The sequence below is a fragment of the Diadema antillarum genome, unplaced genomic scaffold (genome assembly GCF_040938485.1).
Source record: "Diadema antillarum isolate AM-2024a unplaced genomic scaffold, OU_Dant_1.0 scf00000069, whole genome shotgun sequence".
Lineage (NCBI taxonomy): Eukaryota > Metazoa > Echinodermata > Echinoidea > Diadematoida > Diadematidae > Diadema > Diadema antillarum.
In genome coordinates, this window is record NW_027270958.1 from 1,913,363 (window position 1) to 1,933,783 (window position 20,421).

A 20,421-nucleotide genomic window follows, 5' to 3' on the forward strand; every position below is an offset into this window, starting at 1 on the left:
AAATCGTCGCAATCCAACTGACCACCAAGAGCAGGTTACAAAGCAAGTTCGTGCGCCGATGTTTAGAAAAAGTCACAAACGCATTTGATACAATCTGATTTTGTTCATTATCATTTTACACTGTAATTCACAAACAAACATTCTATTTTCTTCCTTTCTTTTCTTTTAAATTTCTTGTGCAATAAATAAAGCAAGTTTTCCAAAAAAAATATTAATCTGTAAAATGTACATGGGTGGGGGAGGGGGTACGTCCATAAAAAACAAGAAAATAAGTTTGCAAGTCATTTAATGTTTTTCATAGGTTGTCGTTGTTGACCGGTAAATTTTCTGTTCGGACCGGTAAAAAATGGTAAAACGGGGCATTTACCGGTCCGACAGAGATAGGTTGGACCGGCAGAAAAAATGGGTTAGTGTGCAGCCCTGTATAAGGAGAGATGAAGTGTGATATATGATTTATTGAAGATTTTCAAACCATGACTGGTAAATAAAAGAACACAACAAATGAATTGATGCACACGTTGACGTCTGCATTGGCATGTATATTTGTCAGGATGTTCGTTTTAGCATCTTATGAAGAGATGAATGTTTCTCAGAACAGATCATGACAATATGATGAATCAATGTAATATTTATAGTCTCTCAAACGGTAGTATCTGACCGCAGTTTTGACTGCGTTCTTTCTTTGCAATATGCTTGATTCCACTCCTTACATGCCTGTCTTTAATTATTCAATTGAGTTCTTCTCATGATGCCTTAAGTTTGATCATTGATTTTTAAGTTTCTGGCATCTCAAAGGTACTCGTTCATGGATATGGATTATGAGCAAAGGAGTTACCTTATTCTAAAACCTTTTACTTGTTCAAATACTTATAACACTAACTTTATAACTTCATCCTTTCGAGCTAGCCATATCACATGTTCTGGGAAGTTGTTGAAGCATTAGACTGTGGATAGGATTCAGAGCTCTTTTTTTAAATTTCATTTTAATCCAACACCATTTATATTCAGAATGGGCCTGTCACCATCTGAGATGTTATATTTTTTTTAAATCTTGTATTCACTATGCAGGAAGAGGATCAAAGAAGAAAACGCATGCTGAGACAGTGTGAGGAAGGGGAGTTACTACTTGAAAAGTAAGTGCAATCGGATTGAAAGAGACTAACTTATGTCACAACTTGATAAACAGTAAGAGTTGAAACAGACTAACGTGAGACGCAACTTGAGAAGTAAGCGCAGTCAGAATGCAAAGAGACTAACTTGAGTCACAATGTGAAAATTAAGTGCATTCAGAGTTGAAAGAGACTTGAAAAAGAAGTGCTGTCAGATTCGAGAGAGACTAACTTTAGTAAGCGCACTCAGAATGGAAAAAGACTCACTTGAGTCAGCTTGAAAAGCAAGTGTATTTGGAATTCAAAGAGACTAGCTTGAGTCACAACTTGAAAAGTAAGTGCACTCAGAATCAAAAGAGACTAACTTGAGTCACAACTGAAAAAGCTAGTGCAGTCAAAGTGGAAAAAGACCATGAACTTGAGTCACAATGTGCAAGTAAGTGCAGTCAGAGTTAAAAGAGACTAGTTTGAAGTGCAGTCAGAATGGAAAAAGACTTGAGTCGGCTTGAAAAGCAAGTGCATTTGGAATTTAAAGAGACTAGCTTGAGTCACAGCTTGAAAAGTAAGTGCACTCAGAGTCAAAAGAGACTAACTTGAGTCACAACTGAAAAAGCTAGTGCAGTCAAAGTGGAAAGAGACTATGAACTTGAGTCACAATGTGAAAATGTAAGTGCAGTCAGAGTTGAAAGAGACTAGTTTGAGTTAGTGCTTAAATAGTAAGTGCAGTCAGAAGGGAAAAAGACTCCCTTGAGTCAAAACTTGAAAAGCAAGTGTATTTGGAATTCAAAGAGACTAGCTTGAGTCACAACTTGAAAAGTAAGCGCAGTCAGAATTGAAACAGACTAACTTGAGTCACAATGTGAAAAGTAAGTGCATTCAGAGTTGAAGAAACTAACTTGAGTCATAGCTTTAAAAGCAGTCGGAATTGAAAGATGGTAGCTTGAGTCACAATTTGAAAAGTAAGTTGGTAGCTTGAGTCACAATTTGAAAAGTAAGTTAAGTCAGCATGGAAGAGGACTAACTTGAGTCACAACGTCAAAAGTAAGTGTAGTCAAATTTCAAGAGACTAGCTTCAGTCATGACTTTAAAAGCAGCCAGAATAAAAACGGACTACCTTGAGTCACAACCTAAACATTAAGTGCATTCAGAGTTGGAAGAGACTCAAAAAAGAAGTGCAGTCAGAATTTAAAGAGACCAGCTTGAGTCACAATTTGAAAAGTAAGTGCAATAGGAATTTAAAGAGACTAACTTGAGTCACAACTTGAAAAGCAGTCAGAATTGAAAGAGACTACCTTAAGTCACCACTTGAAAAGTAAGTGCAGTCAGAATCAAGAGAGACTGCTTTAGTAAGTGCAGTCAGAATGAAAAGAGACTGACTTGAGTCACAACTTGAAGAGCAAGTGTATTTGGAATTCAAAGAGACTAGCTTGAGTCACAAGTTGAAAAGTAAGTGCAGTCAGAATCACTGAAAAGAGATTAATTTGAGTCACAAAAGCAAGTGCAGTCAAAATGGAAAGAGACTAACTTGAGTCACAATGGGAAAAGTAAGTGCATTCAGACTTGAAAGAGACTAGTTATAGTTAGAGCTTGAAAAGTACGTAAGCACAGTCAGATTGGAAAAAGACCCTCTTTAGTCAGAACTTGAAAAGCAAGTGCATTTGGAATTCAAAGAGACTGCAGCCTGTAGCTTGAGTCACAACTTGAAAAGTAAGTAAAGTCAGAATCTAAAGAGACTAACTTGACTCACAACTTAAAATATCAGTGCAGTCAGTGTTTATATATTTATTGTAGATTTGAAGACAAGAAATTGCGCACTTTAGGAGCTGCACTGGTAGACAAATGCTTGGTGTCGTTTGACTGTTTCTGCTTGCATTCCTTGGAGGGAGTTGCAATAGCAAAGGAATGCATCAGGCACACTTTACATCACTGTGATCTGGGTTCCAGTTATTCTTTTATCCTGTAGGCAGAAGCTTGGCTGATGAATTTTTGATACATTAAAAAAAAAAAGGATTTTAAATAATACATTTACGTCAAGTGGAATGGACAGCCAATGGAGGTCTCTCAAGTGGGGTATGGGTGATGTAAGCAACTGTTCTCATGCCCTTTGCTGATATTCAGCAAATTTCTCCTCCATATTTCATAATTTTCTCTGTTGCCTTGTAGATCTGCCCTTCTCACAACCCTAGGTGCACTTTGTAATACTTTTAGACAGTCACAACTCTAAAGACATGCATAAAGAGAAAAAGTGCAATAGTTTGACAATATTTATGTTGTAACTCCATCCATAACAGCCAGCTATAGACTGCGACACAAAATGTTGGTGGCTTGTTTTTTAGCAGAGACTGCCATCCCGATAACAATTGAGATTACTTGCTATGACGCGTGGTGGCGTCTCCGATTGCCGACTTCAAGACAATCAGAGAGAAAAAGAAACCCGTACAAATCCGCCACGTCAGAAACCCGGCCGTTATCGCAAACGGCGGGGTAAATTACAGTCATTGAAATGCACATGCAGTGCAGATAACATGGCAATTACTGCACCGAGAGAGTTGATGGGGGTGATGGGGTATGGGGGGGGGGACTAGGAAAACTGAGGGGAAAAAGGAAGAGTGGAAAACAAGTGGGATTGGATGATAACAGTGTCGTTTCAAAGCTCTTGAAATGAAAGTGGACGAGTTTAGGGGCTTTGTGCAAACTTGATTGGAGGAGGAGAGAAGTTCAAAGAAAGCAGGGCAAACGAAGAGCAGGAAGTAATGAGTTCAAAAAGCAAAAACTGATGATATGTTTAGCCACAATATTACTGATATATGTTCACTCATTGAAAGAAAAATGAGGAGAAAATGATCCTCATCTATACATTGGTAGTAAACATCAAAGGGGAATAAACCATTCCTCATTAGATGAAAATATTGAGCTTTAGATTTGCGACGAGGACGTTTGAGATGACGATTGCGTTGGACGTTCTCCTCTTTCCCTACGTCATGTTGCAACTTAGTAGCTTTAGATTACGCGAGGACGCAACCTATAAAAAATAAAATGGCACCCCCATATGATTGGTGCATCAAGTAGCTTTCTGCATTGTGAATTGAGCGGAAGTAAAAATAGCCCAGAACGTATTGTGAAAACTCAGACGACGTGAGCTATAAATAGATCGTTTTTGATAAGCAATTTTGCATGTGATCAGAACAGGGTTTTTTTTTTTCTTTGAAAGTCCCGTAGCGAAAATGTAAAGCTCCCTGCTGTTGGGCAGGGTTAAACAACAGCACAGAAGAAAAGTTTCTGCAGTCAAAAGTTGTTGTTGTTTTTTTTAAGGTTATTGTACCATAGTAATAACCAGTAATTACTAGCTTTGTAGTACCATACAATATCAGTGGCATCTATTTAATGTCTGGAACTATCGTGAAGCTGTTTAATATTGCTGCATTTCCATCAAACTCCATGTATTTCTGTACTCTTGCCGTGGCATTTCCTCAAAAGTAAAGAGGCCAGCATTGCGTGAAAAGGCAGAACTGTTTGCCTGGCAGTAAATCACAAACTCCTGATCATCTTGTAGTACATTAGCCACTGTCTGGCCGATATCAATTGATGTATTAAAAGTCAAGCCCTTACTCACTATACAGGCAGATTTGATTTCTCCCATGCACAAGCCAAGTACCGTACTCCGGCATGCCTCCTATTCTGGTGACTCTTGCTGTCAGTAGAAACGGAGCGGTTCCCAGACTTGTTTACTCCCAGCTATACATACCTTGCATTGTGTGTGTGTACTAAAACCTAGATCATATCGTTCCAAAGATGGGACAGAAATGAATGCAAATATGCAATAAAAGCAGGTAATTGGAATAGGTACACACTCTGTTTTCCAGGGGAGCTAATCCGCTCTATCATGGCTGATGAATATTTTGATTGCTTCAAAGCAAGGGGCCCGACGACTTTGTAATGCCTACTTCCAGGCCGTTAGTTGTTCCTAATGCCATGATTAGGTTGCTGGCAGGTTTTGTTTTTTTCCACTCTTCCCTTTCTCTTCCCCCCCCCCCCCCCCACCCACCCCATCTATCTGTCTTTCATCCTTCTCTCCTTCCATCCCTGTCCATTGTATCCACCTCTGTCTCTTTCCTAGTCAGTTCTTCTGTCTCTCCCATCGCCCTCTTCTTTTTTGTGTCATACCAGTGGTGGATCCAGAGAGGAGTGCTCCTGGCTCACGCCCTCTCTTTATTTGTTGTTAAAACAAAAGAATAAAAAGAACAAAATGAGATGAAATTAATAACCGGGAAATAGCACCAGAAATATCATTTCCCCCCCCCCCCCCCTTTACAGAATTCCTGGATCCGCCCCTGCATACTACTGTCACTTCTATTCTTTGAACACTGCAGCCCACTGCATGCTTAATTTTGTCATGTTTTTACTCCATTTTGGTAATTATCCTTTTTACCTACAGTATTTACTTGTATCTCTGAGGTACCCTTCTTTTTTTCTTGACTTCCTTTTTACACTGTCTTTCCCCGTCCATCTCTTTGATTATTGTCTATTTCCTGAAATCTCTATAATGTCAGTGTTTCATTTTTTGTTTTTGAACAAAAGTTTATGATAGTACTGTGCCACTGCACCTGTTTCTATTATTCATATTTCATGGGATCCAAATCTTATAATCCCCTATACTGAATCTCATATTGGCTCTGTTGGTATTGTTTGATTGCTTGATTATTTCTTAAGAGAAAAGTAAGGCAAAGTGAGGAAGTGTATGTAATTTCTAGTTTGATAGATGCAAAGTAAATTCAAAGTGATATTCTGGTCTAATTTTACTGGTCTCTGGATGATAACATATCAAACAAAACAAAAATATTATGATATCTTCTACTGTTAATCAGGAGCACTTACAGATTTACAACTTCACACCACAACTGATTCAAGGTGTTTTTGTGTTTGCTTTTGTTGTTGTCCTGTTTTGGGGTTTGGGGTTTTACAGTGTTGGAGGAAAAGTGCTAGGTAGAATAACATTTTTTTGTAGTTTAAAGAGTTAAAAAGTAAATTGTAAGTGACATGCAAATCCCTCCAAATAAATGCACATCAATAATCTTGTACAAGTTTACCTTTGTACAGCATAGCCTTCAGCATTCAAAACGGACGAAACCAAATGCTCAAAGTAAAATGAAAATATGGAATAGTATTTCATGCCGTATGGTACTGCATATTTTTTTATCATGTCATGCATACTGCACTTGTGCTGGAAATGTCTAAATTGTCAGTTTTCCATTTTTTTTTTTAACTCTCAGGCTTTCACGATGTCAGAATGGATAAATTTGGAATTATTAAAAGAAAATTTGATATGACATGTCAGCACCTATCTGCAATTGTTTCAGTTGAAAAATATTGTCTTCTCGTCTATGTCGAAACAAATGAAATGTATGATTTACAATGTAATGATCCATATTGTCTGTGTTTACTTGTACACAAATTAGTTCATTGCCGGTCCTTCCAATTTCCTCTTCCGAAAGATTCCGTATCATCGTTCTTTATAGCAGGGATCCTCCTCACATGGTTTACAATCGACGGGCTCAGCAATGTACACAAAATCCGATACATTTTACGGTGGCGCATGATTAATCAGACAAGCAAGATATCTATGCTTATCGGGAAGAGAAAATGTTTAGACAGCCTGAGTAATAATGGATGATAAATTACTGTGCCCTCAATTTTATAGATGTATTTCTGCATCGCGGGACCAGGAAGTATACTCTGATAACCTCCCATTGAGATGAGCCTGCAGATGGATTTTTGTGGTGAAATTATGGCCAGTGTTATGCAGTCTGATGACGGAAGTCTGTGTTGTGTTGGCTTATATTTGTACCGATTTTTTCTTTGTATTTTTTGAAACAGTTGAACAGTTTGATTGCAAAAGGAGTTAACTCCATATGTGTCAATTCAAGTTATTTGAAGTTAAGGTCGCTAAAGAACAAAGGAAAATGTTTATGTAAGAAAATATGGAACTGTTTTTATCATAACTTCAAGAATATTCCTTGTTATGTAATAAAGCGAGGTATCAGTGGAAAAAGGTTTTATTTTGCTCTATCTGATAATGGACTCACTGTAAAATGTTTAAAAAATGGTACTTAATCTGTTTTGCAACCAGACTCTCCATTTTTTTGTAAGACGAAAAAAAAGGTTTTAAAACATCTTTGCCTGCAGATTGGTACTGCAATGTTGTGTTTATAATAAAATCATTGTATGATACCAACAAAAGGCACATATTTTTATTTGAGAAATTTAATTGCAATAACATGAAGATCAAATTTATAATCTTTTTACTTTTGCTTTGTGTTTGTGTATATTTTTTACAGCATGAACTATTTAAAGTGTTGCCCATCCCCTGAATTGTTGAAATCACTGCATCAGGAAGGAATGTGAAAATAGCTTACACTGCAGTGTCACTATAAATTTTGGAAGTACATAGATTCCACTTTCTGAATTCTCCAAGCTTGGTTAACTCTCTTCATTGTTCAAATCCACAAATTCATTCTCTGATTCAAGACAGTGTTTAATACACTTAGTATGTTGCCTTAAACTACAAATTATCAAACTTTACCTATCAAGCTGTGTAATGTTAGAATAGATACATGAACATTGAAACAATTTCGCTGGCACTATCATATCCGCGGACAAATATGACAATGCTAGGTAGCATGCATGACTCTGCATGCATCTCAGATTCTTTACACTGGGAAACATTGTCAAAATAGTGCTGTAGAATTTTAGTACATGGTACCTAGGCGTTTGTATGAATACTGTTGATGGCTTCGAGTCATAGCTAACGCGCTACAAAATTATCGCTTTCATGCCATTTTTACCAGAAAAGATGGTATGAAAGGCACAGAAATGTATGCTGCAGAAAATCCTTTCTTTTCAAGTTCCCAAAGCATGTATCCACTTTAAGAATTAGATAAAGGTCATTGATATCCTGTGTAAATGTCAGAGTGTAGCTATTACTCAAATGTTGTGGCATGTTGAGCTAATGATTTGTCATTTGTCTATGGATAAAGTCCTGGCTTCCATTAGCCGTGGATGTAAACTACTTGAAAATTAATGCAAGGAGACAGTTAACATAAGGGGGGTTGGGGGAGTCATGTCACTTTGAAAGTAAACATACCTAAATACATGGCACTTCTTTCTTGTGGCACTCAATTTATGGCCCTTGTGACATGTTTGCATGAAGGAATGTGTGCCTTTTGACTGCTTGCTTAAAACCACAATAAGATTTCCTGGTAACTACCACTCAAAAACAAAAATGAGAAATACATTTTTTCTTGGGGGGGGGGGGATCCAGTGAATGAGTTTCAGAAATTTAGATTTCAGGGGGTTGCCTGATTCTATGCACTCTTAGTCATTATCATTATTTTTTAGAATGTCGAGTATTGGGAGGCTTTGAGAATTTTGAAATGTTTGTTCCATCTTCAAGATGACTTTACTCACAAAATGATTGCAGTAAGTCAAACAAAACGTTAAGAAATGATGCAACCAGGATATCAATTCTTTTTTCTCAATACATGAAAAAAAGAATATAGCAAATATGTTTTAATGCAAATAATGAAAGACTTGTGAAGTTATTCATTTCAGCTTTGAAGATAAAGGTTTGTTTGTCTGTCTCCCCTCCTCCCCCTCCTTTCCTTCACACACTGTCTCCTTTCTTCTACACCCCCCCCCCAAAAAAAAAAAATCTTAGTACTGCATCTTCAGCATGGGGATAGAGTCTGTTTTATTTCCTGCAGCCAATAAACATCAATCTGGTATGATAGCAATCCCAAGAATGTGTCTTGAACACAGTTTGATGCGAAATTCTCTTGTGTCAGTTGCTCTCAGCATGGTAACAGGTGCTCCACCCCTTCCTCCCCCCCCCCCCCCCCCTCTTGCTCCACTACCAACCCCAGATTGAAAGGTTGCTCTTGGTGTTTGCAATGAACTTCAATCACTCACTATCACTTAACCCGTTGAGGACAGGCTGATTTTGCTATTACACACATTTCCCATAGACACCTGGTCGAGTATTCTTGGAACTAGTCTTCATTGGGTTAATAGGGAGATATCTTTGATAGTTGGCTTTAGTATTACCAGTACAATGTATTTCCTTTTCCCTATACTACTCTTAGACCCCTGAATGGTGATTAGCTTCACCCTGCAGCTGATAAGATTTACAAATGTTAAACAATATAGGAATTTCATCTCTTTGTTTTTGTTTATGTCAGATCATAAAAAAGATAAAATGTTGTTTGATACTTCCAGTGGACTTAATCATAAGGCTGATACTTGGATTGGTAATATTTCTGAAAAAAAAAATCAAACAATATACTTTCACATGAAAGTTATGCAAAATAATGCAAGCAGAGCTTATTAATGCTCTTGAAAGTGTGACTGCCTTATCTGATAACATGAAATGTTGCATAATATACAGAATCAAATTGGCTGTTTCATTCTCCTCATGTCTAGCCACTCAAAGCGAGACATACTCTCGTAGCGATACACGCTCATAATGTGTTCTCTCGTAATCTGCAACACCTAAAAAGTGGATCTGAATCCTTCAAACATCACGCAAACTGCTTTACGGTGTGTGATCATCGTTTCTTGGCCCACTTTCGATCAAGCAAAGGACAGTGGGAAGTAACTGGCTTTTGATATTCCGCCATGAACAGAGTGAATATTTCACAGCTCTCTCATGAAAAATGGCAAGCCAGAGTACTTTATAAAAGCCTGTAAGAACAAGACAACATGATAAATAAGTTCTCTTATAGGCTTATTGCAACGTCTTTCTCTGGAATCACACTTGCGAGTTTTCTCGTAACAGGCTTGGCATTGCAGTTAAGTTGCCATGGTGCCCTTGTTTTATGGCTGATTCCACCATTAATCATCCTCATCGAGCCAGAAATTGGGTCATTATCTCTGCCTTTTCAGTGCCATCCCCAGAAATCAATGTTTGAACGATCAAATAAAACTCCGGGTGGCGCCAAGCCTAAGTGCGCGATAGAGATATCATTTTGATAGCTTGTCTATATACTATCCCTGGAGAAAAAAAAAAAAATCCGCTGCCTTCCTCAGATCATTTTTATACACCCTAATCATTGCTTCATGGATGAAACCCTCTTTTTGTTTCATCTGTCTGCGGATTGCCATTTCAAATCGGCCATTATCAAGATGAGAACTTTGCATCTCAAAGGTGGTCTAGGCAGTATACTGTACTTGCATATAAGATACATGATTTGTTCAAAGATACTGTCAGGTTGGTGCCAAATGACAACAACAAAAAATGAATAAAAGAACTTACAAAAAAATTGATATTCACCCGATGATTTGTCTGGGGTTCATATTTAAAAGTTTCAATAATGTATCAAGGCTTTTTTACTTGGAGCTGGGTGAATGTTACAGCTCTAAGTGATTGCTTAGGAAAGTTTCGAATGCTGTGGATTATGTACGACTGATAAAATGTCAAAACTATATTTATGCGTTGTAGGCTTGAAGGATTTGAGTTGGTGTCGAATGTGTTGTAATCGATGATATCGTTGAGATGTTCACCATAATGCCGATTTCTAATCATTATCTTGCAGCACAACTGTCATACATGGATTTATTGTTTTGTGCATGAGATTTTTGTCACATATGCAACCAATACCTTACAGTGATGTCAATAATAGAATCTTACACACAGCTCGATAGAACAAATATCATTTCACATGCAGTAGTGCACAGTTCAAACGTAGCTAGGTCATTTTCTTATTTTTGTCAACCCACCATAATGCAAAATTTTTAGCTTTGTGCAGAGATGCCAAGTTCAAAAAACTTTTATGAGTGAGATTTTTATGACTCGGCGTCTCGGCGCTTGCGCGCATGCGCATGGGAACGAGGAGGGTGTCCCCCTCCCATGGTAGGGAGCTTTTTTAAATTATTAGCTCTTAATGCGATCTGGTGCATACTTAAGTGACTGTTTTTTACTATATTTTGAAAGGCAAAAGGGAAATATACCTTCAATGGCAACTATCACTCTAATCCTTTGAGCTATCTATGCTCCTTAATTTTGGCCCAAATTGCAGACTTCACCAGATGCGTGAGAGAAATGGGTGCCATGCGTGAAATGGTGAGACAGACCCTAAATGCTTGAGTCTCACGCATTCTGCGTGATCGTAGATTTGGTAGCTCTGTTTGTGCAGCACCTGACTGTAATTCAGCAGTTTTGTCAAATATTCATATAAGATTATACATATTTGTACTTTATGGCACAGTGGTTTTAAGGTTTACCATGTGTGCAGGTATTTAATTTGATATAATTTTCAAGATGCAGTTTATAGTTCAAAGGTGAAGAGTTCACATCATGTTGAATTTTGATGGGATTACCATAAAGATACTGTGCATATAAGGGTATGAAATGTCATTCTGTAGTTACAAATGTACCCTGAAATTTGCTCTTGTTTTCCAACTGCTTAGATGACTTGAATGTTGGCTTGAAATATCTTATCTATTTTTCATCCTCTTGGTTTGTTTGTCTTCCTGTACTTTTCAGTCACCGCTTACAAGTTGAGTTTGAGGAAAACAGATGTGTGAGGCGCAACAAGCTGCAACGATATGAGTCCAAGATAATTACGTAAGTGAAAATGCCTGGTAAAAGTGATGCAGTGACATTATTGGCTGTTGGATGAGAAGTGTTGTGTGCAACAACAACTTCGGGATGTGAGGTTTGAATTAAAAGTGTGCTGAAAAAGTGCTGATACTCACCTAGAGATCTGTAATAAGATGTATATGTAAATGTGTGGAAAGATACATTGTACTTAGTTCTATAAAGAGATAGAAAGAAGATTGAAAGTAAGCTGCAGGGGTTGGGAGACTTGCCCCCCCCCCCCCCCCCACATTTTTTCATAATACATGGGAATACATAGGGTCTAACCACTTGGCCACCCCACCCCCCCCCCCCCTCCCCGACACACACACACACACTTTTTGTGGCACCAGAAAGTTGCACTGAAGGCCATTTTTTTTTGCTTGTTAGCTGATGAAACCTGGAAGTGGCACCAGAATTTATAAACTGGGCACCCTTCCCCACTTGTAATAACATGGCACCAGCCATGAGCTGCTCAACTGCACCTTATGTGGATTAAAAGAAAAAATGTCTTTAGATAAAAGTAAAAGGCTGATACAGTGCTTGCAGTTGCAGTCAGAGAACGTGTGGCAGAAATATGCGGGAAACTTGGAAAGATTTTTTAAAAAAATAGAAACAAAATAGATCGATAAATCATAGTTGAAAATAAGTTTGTTTGTATAGATGAACAGGTTGATAGATGAGTAGATGAATTTTTGAATAAATTGAGTGAGATGCTGATGGATGAAAAAAAAAAGTATGGTGGGCTAGTTGATGGATTGATTTTAGTATTAAAAAAAATGTTATCATGGAGAGGGAAAGAACAAGAAACAGATACATATTTGTGACCGTGCACCACAAAGCGAACAAAAAGTCGCACACACTGATCTTGACTTTTTCATATTTTCTGAAGGAGCAAGTCTTCTTCTACATTATGTTAAAATTTGGGATCATAAAATAGGTAAGAAAGTGTGTTTTTTAGCAGTTTATCTTGAACTTTTTTGGTAGAATAGTGTGATTGGTGTGTTTTTAGAGTCCCCTCTTCATTTCTTAAAAACCTTGAACATACTCTTCACTTTAAACTCAAATAACTTTTTAAAGGATGATGTTACTGCTCTGAAAGTTGGCATCAATTATGAACAGAATGTGTTGATACGGTACTCTCAATTTCAGTTTAATCTGATAATCCCTTCATTGTTGTTACTCTGGTGGTTTACATCCTGTTTTTTTGTCTCATTCATTGCGCAGCCAGCACGGCTTGGTACAGATTTAGCGCCTGAATAGACACTGCACTTCAGAGCCTCTTTTCTCAGTTCACACTTTTCCTGAGTGTGTGTTTTCTTTCCAATATTTAGATAGGTTAGGAGAGTTCATTTGATTTGAGTTATACATCATTTTAAAGCTTAAAGTCTGCTCTTTTAGAATATGCTCTTAACTAAAATTTCATGTCTGGCGACTTTCTGTGCGTTTTGTGATGCAGGGTCACATACACGTATGTAGTGGTAGCCCAACTTGCTCTCAAAAAAAAAAAAAAAATGTGAAGAGCGCATGTGTTTTTATCTTCTTCTTTACTTGAAGGGGGGACCGAGGGAGAATACTGGAAAGAGGTCGATTGAACTCATATTATTTTCAGGAATGGATTACAAATAGGATCCAGGTAAAGGCTCGAGACTGCCTATCTCATTTAATAGGCCATAGCTGTCGTAAATGATTCCAATTGTTTACCTGATGTGCCATATAGGCCCCTCGTACGGATCCGTTTCTGTGTCACCTCCACATACTTCCTAACCACCGGCCACCCAGCTCTTTCGCCGTGCTGAATTCCCTCCCCCACCCCCCCCCCCCCCCCCGACCTCCGTTGATGGACGTGGGGCAAGGGAAGGAGGGCAGGCCAATCGCCAAACGTCATGTGCGAGAGAGTCGCGAGTGTTTTAGAGTAGAGTGCCCCCTCGAAAAAGGTTGACCTGCTTTGGGAAGCAGCAAGACAGTAGCAACGCAAAACAGGCAACGCCTGCGTCACGCTGAATCTTTGCAGAAGTACTGCTGCATTTGCCCCCCTCCCCCCCCCCCCCCCGCCATTTAAAAAAAAAAATACAAAAATCATTGTGGTATGAATTGACCTCTCTCATAAGTGAAGATCTTGCCCGAGATACTTAGAATTGTTCTCACTTGTATTTCTACTTCGTGGTACTATTTTGTATTTGGGACAATTATGAACAGTGTGGGCTAAACCTACACGAGGTGAGGCGACATACAATGTAGTATGGAATGCAACCATTTGTGTTGTGTCTGAAGGGAGTATGGACTTGATTTGCAAGCAAATTCCTGTCTCACAAAAATTGCTTCTGTTGTCTACAGTATGGAGTGCTGGTAAGCTCGGTTTGATTTTAATGTTTTGTTTTGTTTTGTTTTGTTTTTGATTAACAAAGAAAATACCTGACAGATAAACTTGCTGTTAATAAAAAAAAAAAGTGAATCAAAGGAGTGGCTGACTAAGCCCATTTGGACAAAATGTTGGACAAGTTGTTATCTCTTTGGTACAAGATACCTAGTAGAGCAATGTTCTGAAGAAGTCTAATTCACATAGTTGATAAGACTTAAAAACAAAAAAATCATTGGTTTCTTACCTGTCAGCAGTAGATATGAAACAATACCGTGACTGGATGATACCTTTTAAGTGTAGACCTTGCAAATTGCAGTGTAAGGATAATTTCTAAACTCTTTGAGGTTTTTATCTCAGCTCTCTTCTCGATGGAGCCTGTGACTTCAACACGCATTCTTTGATTATATGGAGAGAAAAGTATAGGTACAAATGTGGAACATTAATATGTACATATATACCTGTGCCTGCACCTTCATTTTTCCCACTGTCATGGAAAAGATTGTGGGAAAGAAGACTGATTTTAGCAAACAAACCACTGGCTATCTTCCCCCACCCCCTCCTCATCTATCATTTGTTAAAACTTCAGTTCTTTGATTCATTGATTTAAAGCTGTCAATGTACAAATTTGTACCTAGATTTAAAACAAGGGAGGTTTAATAGTCAGTGTATATTTTGTTTGAAATTGGTACATCTTACGCACTTTTCTCGTTTCAATTAATTTGCAAGTTCAAAGTGTTTGAGATGGATTTGAGAGTTACTTTAAAGGGACAGCATGACACCTTTATGAAATCATCTTGATGTGTGCTTTCAAATTCATTACTGGAAAAATGGATTCTGAAAAAGATGTCATACAAAATATATTTTAGTTTTGACAGCTCCGGAAATAAATCAAAGTGACACAAAATGAGTGAGATGTATTTTATTCAGTCCCTCTTATTTGTAAGCAGAGGAGGAGTGGGAGTGGAGGGGGATAGAGAAAAGGGGAATAATACTTACCTACACTGTAGTCAAGTAAATACACAGGGTGGCCTGTCACCAATCTGTATGACTGGCTGACTGTCTGGGCACCACTGTAGACTTTATAACCAGCTTCTTCCATTCCTTTTAATTTTGAGTTCTCAGCTTTTTGCTATATATGCTGTTCCAGGCAAGGTCAGTCCACCCTTAGATGTTGTCTTCCCATCATCACCTTTGCATGCCTCTTCGCCTCCCTCCCTAACCCCTTGAGGACGGACTGATTTTGCTGTAACATGCATTTGCCATAGACACCTGCCCGAGTGTTCTCGGGACTCATCTTCAACGGGTTAATACTGATCCGTGTAAGATAGTCTTGACCAGTCCAGATGATAATGTGATGTGCCCATATGTCTTCTGCTTGTGTCTTTTCACTGAAGTCAGGATGCCTTTGTATAACCAAATGGCATTTCCAATTCTGGGTTTGACTGCATCATTGGTTACGTGATTCCTATACGAGATACAGACGAGTTTTTCGGAAATATTTGATATACATCTCACATCAAGATAAACCCATAAGTAACACGGCAAAACGGTATATCCATGCTGGGTTGGTACGGAGAAGAGAGAGTTTGAAATGGAAAGAGAGGCAAGTAGGAATAATTCGGTGTTTGCTGTATGTTTTGAACAAATTATTGCTTAAATTTGTTTTCAATCATCATAAACCCATGGAATTAGAAAAAAAATAACAAAGTAAAACAAAACAATGATAGTATTCTTGATAGAATAAGAAATGTGCTGTAGAGGTGTGTGCCCCCAATTTAATATTTCCATCAGGTATACCTTACTCACACTGCCCATCACTTCCTGTATGCAACATGCAACGATGCTATGCAATACCTTGGGGTGCATATCTTGCACCGGGCGTGTCACGCCTCAATTAATAGCAGGTGGTAGATTCCGCATACAGGTGGGGCCCCTCTTTGAATCAAATAAAGGGGCTCAGAGATGACAAAAATGGAGGATGAGGGTCAATGTAGTCTTGTATAAAAAGGATTTAGTCTTTGATATCGTATGAAAAGCGCTCTGTGATTTGTTTTCTTGTGTTTGATGCTATGAGCTGACAGTTTCACTTTCTAATGCAAGACATTCTAAATCGCTCTGCTTCTCTACTCATGTTTTTACATTTTTAACGATCTTTATATATTGTATATCACTGAATCCAGATCAAGACAAAACATTGTCTGAAAAGGTAGAATCTTTGCTGATGAATAGATGGTCACTTAAACTAATTTTGATGTTCTTTCTTTCATTTCCGAGGTATGAATATTTTGGTATACATGTCCATGAAAGATGCCAAATTACTCTGGGCATGTTAACATATTTTGAATCAGTTGAAATCATGGATGGATTTAGACTGTTTGAATGAATAGAAAATTATCACATTTCTTTAACTTTTCAATCATACTGCTACCAAACTTCATAGCAAGTGGAATGACCTGGCGGTTGCCATAATATTGCATTTTTCCTATTCCATCATCACTGGAAGTAATCAAGCTGATGGGAAATGTACTGTTCATTCTTAGGAGTATCTTTCTGTGGCTCAATCTAATGCCTAAAATTGTATAAATGCAGTGTTTAGTTGCAGAGGATCGATAGAAAGTCACTCAGATATGTTCATGAGAACAAGGCCCACGTGTTGAATCACACTCTTAAGTCACTGACCATAAAAGCTGCATACATTAACGAACTTAGGAGACAGAAGCAAGAAATGAAGTACAAATGAATCTGACCCATGTGCTTCAATGGGACTTAATAAAGAAAGTGCCCTCAAACCTGAATGTGCTGCTGGGGAGGGCTAATTACTGAATAAGCTGTTATTTTCACGACGGTTTAATCTGCACGAATTTCGCGAATCACTGACTGCGAATTTAACAGCATGTAAAAATGCCACCATACACTAGGCCAATAGTGCACTTGCGATAAGCCTTGATGTTAAATTGCGAAAACAACATCTCGCAAAAATGTCCGTGACCTCCCCGTTCTCGAAAATATCTGTACGCAAAAATAATGGCTTGTACAGTACCTCATTTGAAGATTTTGATATGGTAGTTTCAGAACATTTTAAGCATTTCATATGGGTTTGTTTTTGTGTTTTTATTTTAGAGACATTTGATGCACATTTTGAATATGAAAGTCATAACACCCAGATACTTCACTTTTATTTCCTGATGGAAATATCGAGAGGTACATTGTAAATGTATCAAATGGAGATTATAATCCCCTCATTACTGATTACCGGGTGTTGCAGCCCCAAACTTAGCCAAGATTTACGATTTGCAAACTTCCTCCCAAATGTCACGAGAGTAGTAGCTCTTGCATTTCCGTATAGGTAAAGGATGAGGGTTGATGGGATATTACCGATGTTTATATTCTACTTGGAGAAGCCTATGGGGGGAATTCTGTCAGTGTTGGGGCCCCAAAGTCTCAGCCAGGGGGGTAATCCAAGCACCTTCTCCATCTCAACAGCCCCCCTTCCCCCCCCCCCCCCCCCCCCCCCCCCCCCCCCATCCCTCTGTCATCTCATCTCTTTCCTTGTGTCTATTTGTCAGGCTATCAGGGCTTACTCTGTTTTTCTTTTTCTGTGTCCCATGTACATTCAGTCTCTCTCTTTTTCTTTTCTATCTCTGCATCCTTCCTTCTTATTCTCTCGTTCGATGTTTGGCTCTCACTCCTCTTGACTCTGTTTGGCTGACGATGCGCAGGTAGAGTGTCGCCCCGGCGACGGTGATTCACCGCCGCTCACCTTTTGGGGTTGGCCGTGTTGCAGGTGATTTGCATCAGATGCGGCGGTGGCGTGGTCGGCTCTCAGTGGGGCGAGTTTAGGGGTGAACCGTGGGGCGAATTTCGGGTGGACATCTGAGGCTCTTTTGAAAACTCCCTGCCATGCTTGCACAATCTAAAACGAAGGGCTTTTACTTGCAATCTTATTTTTCCTGAATCCTTCACAAACTGAAACTGCCTCATCTGGGATGTTGATATTGATTCACATTAGAAGGTTATCACAGTTTCTAATGAGATTGCATACTTACCAACTATTGTAAAATGATTGTACTTTAGAATTTCTAATGGACCACTTAAACTCCTATTTCTTGCCAGAGTTTCAAAACTGTATGTCTCACCTTTTTCTTTTGAGATAAAGACTGACATTTGGAGAAAAGTTTAAATTAACATATTTTCTTCTTAATTGAGAATTCGATATGACATATACACAGTTAATAATCTTCTGCCTATGATTCGCAATATGAACATATTCCATAAAAATTTTTAGCTCAGAATAAAAACAAGACATTAACTGCATATACTGTAAAACACAATATTTTTGCAGCATGACATTTTTGGGAATTGGAGCCAGCGGCCTTTTTCGCTGCATGAAATTTTCACGATATGCCTCTAACATTCAGTGCATATAGTGTAGCCAAGAACTTTTGTGTGCATTTTAATTTCGCAAATCGTGGCTCTCGCGAAATTTACGAAATTAAGATCCATGCGAATATCCCTCATTTTACAGTAATTTGATTGCATTATACGAATATATAGAAATTGATGAATTGTAGTCATTCACCAATATCAATGTGTGATTGCTATTAAAGTAACGTAAAATGAGCATGTTTTCAGGAAATGTAGCTTGAAGGTGAGCTTTATGATGGGTGCGGTTGTGACCCCCATGAACTCCACTTCATCCCAGCAGCAGATCTGTTTGATCCATTTCAGGAAACTATTAACGGTGAACAATGCCCTGACCCCTTGTTGAACTCTGAGATGGTTTGTAGATACGTTGAAATTTTATAAAAGCCGACTGCATTAACTGCTTTGCTGGATTCATGACAAATTTTCCAAGACACATTGTAAGAAAATTAAATTTTAGCTAATTGGAGAAACCTGGAGATGATGTAGAGGTCATTGTTAGCATAGTTCATACTTTGCCAGACAGGCCAGTAATGCATTCTTCTTTAGCCCTGGTGAGCTGTAGGGATCATTTATCATCCGGTGTGGATCATGTATCATCCAGCGTGCATTGTGCCTTAATTTTTCACATTTTCTGCTTCTTCTTGAAAAGCCCATGATGGATTTTTACCTACGTAGCATCCCTAGGGGGATAAGATTTTTTTTTTTTTTTTAAATGAACACCATGCCCCCAAATCAAGGAATTGTATTAATCTTCTTCTCCAGAATCAGAAGTGATAGAGCTACATGTATAGTGTAAGTTTGTGGTATCAGTAAGTGCAATGGTGACTGTAGTTTCAAGTTTGTGTATAGCGGACCCTGGGGTGGGCGTGGGGGATGGGGGGGGGGGGGGGTGGCTTTAAATTGGGGCCCACTGTTCAAATTTTCATCTTCTTGAAAAAGCATGGTCATATTTTCACCAAACTTGGCAGATATCATGCAAGAGTGATTAAATGAGGAACTTAACAATTAGCTTCTCAAGTTATATAAAAAGTATAACTTAAATCAAGTTTCACTATTAGATGCTCAGGGATTAATTACGTTGTCATCTTTTATACAGGGCTCATCATTAGCAGTGGCCCGGTAACCTGGGGCCACTAAAGATTCATGTCTGGCCACCAAATTTTCAAAAAGGCTATCTCTTGGTGGCCTAATGGGGGCAGATAAAATTTTTTTGTATTTGCTTTTATTTCGGGCGACCAAAATTTCAAAATCAAAAATTTTAGTGGCCCAAGTGGGCCACCAGAGAAAAAAACGTAGTGTTGAGCCCACTGAACTCCATATTGGAAGTGACGTTACGCGCAGTGCTCGAAGCCACCGGAAGTGCTTTAGTTGGCGCTGCCATTTTAGGACTCCACCTTTAGGCCCCGCCCACTTTACTAAACGCTATTGCTTTGCAGATGGTACGCAGAAGAAGCGCGCGTTCCTCAGTGGAAAGTCACTTTGGTGTAAATTATGGGGCGCCAAGTATCGCATGGGCTATTTCATGACAAAATGGCTCTTTAGTTGACAAAATGAACATGTACTAACAAAACAACTGTTTTTTGACAAAATGAACATTTCTTCAACGAAATGACTGATTTCAAAATGCAATTTTGTGGACAAAATTACACATTTCGTAACGAAATAGCCATGTGATTCTTGGCACCTTATTGGTGCCCCATAGCAAAGTCCCAAAATGGCCGCCACCGGCCAGCACTTCCGGTGGCTTCTAGCTTTTACCCACAGTGCAACACGAGCGTAGTGGCTTTTCAGTGTGTAGTGCGCGCTAAGTGCGCACAGCGCCCCTTCCACAATAGAGTTCAGTGGTTGAGCCCTGTTTTATACTCTCCATGACATCTTCTAAGGTTTATGTTAAA

At 38.7% G+C, this 20,421-nt stretch overlaps 1 protein-coding gene across 1 annotated transcript in view; it reads left to right on the forward strand.

Annotated features, from left to right (window-relative positions):
• The window catches only part of LOC139716692 (uncharacterized), a 224,194-nt gene that overhangs the window by 179,878 nt on the left and 23,895 nt on the right, over positions 1-20,421 (forward strand). The window contains exons 4-5 of the mRNA XM_071628221.1: positions 1,069-1,133; positions 11,647-11,727. Coding sequence (XP_071484322.1) covers positions 1,069-1,133; positions 11,647-11,727 — 146 coding nt within the window. The remainder of the gene's footprint in view (positions 1-1,068; positions 1,134-11,646; positions 11,728-20,421) is intronic.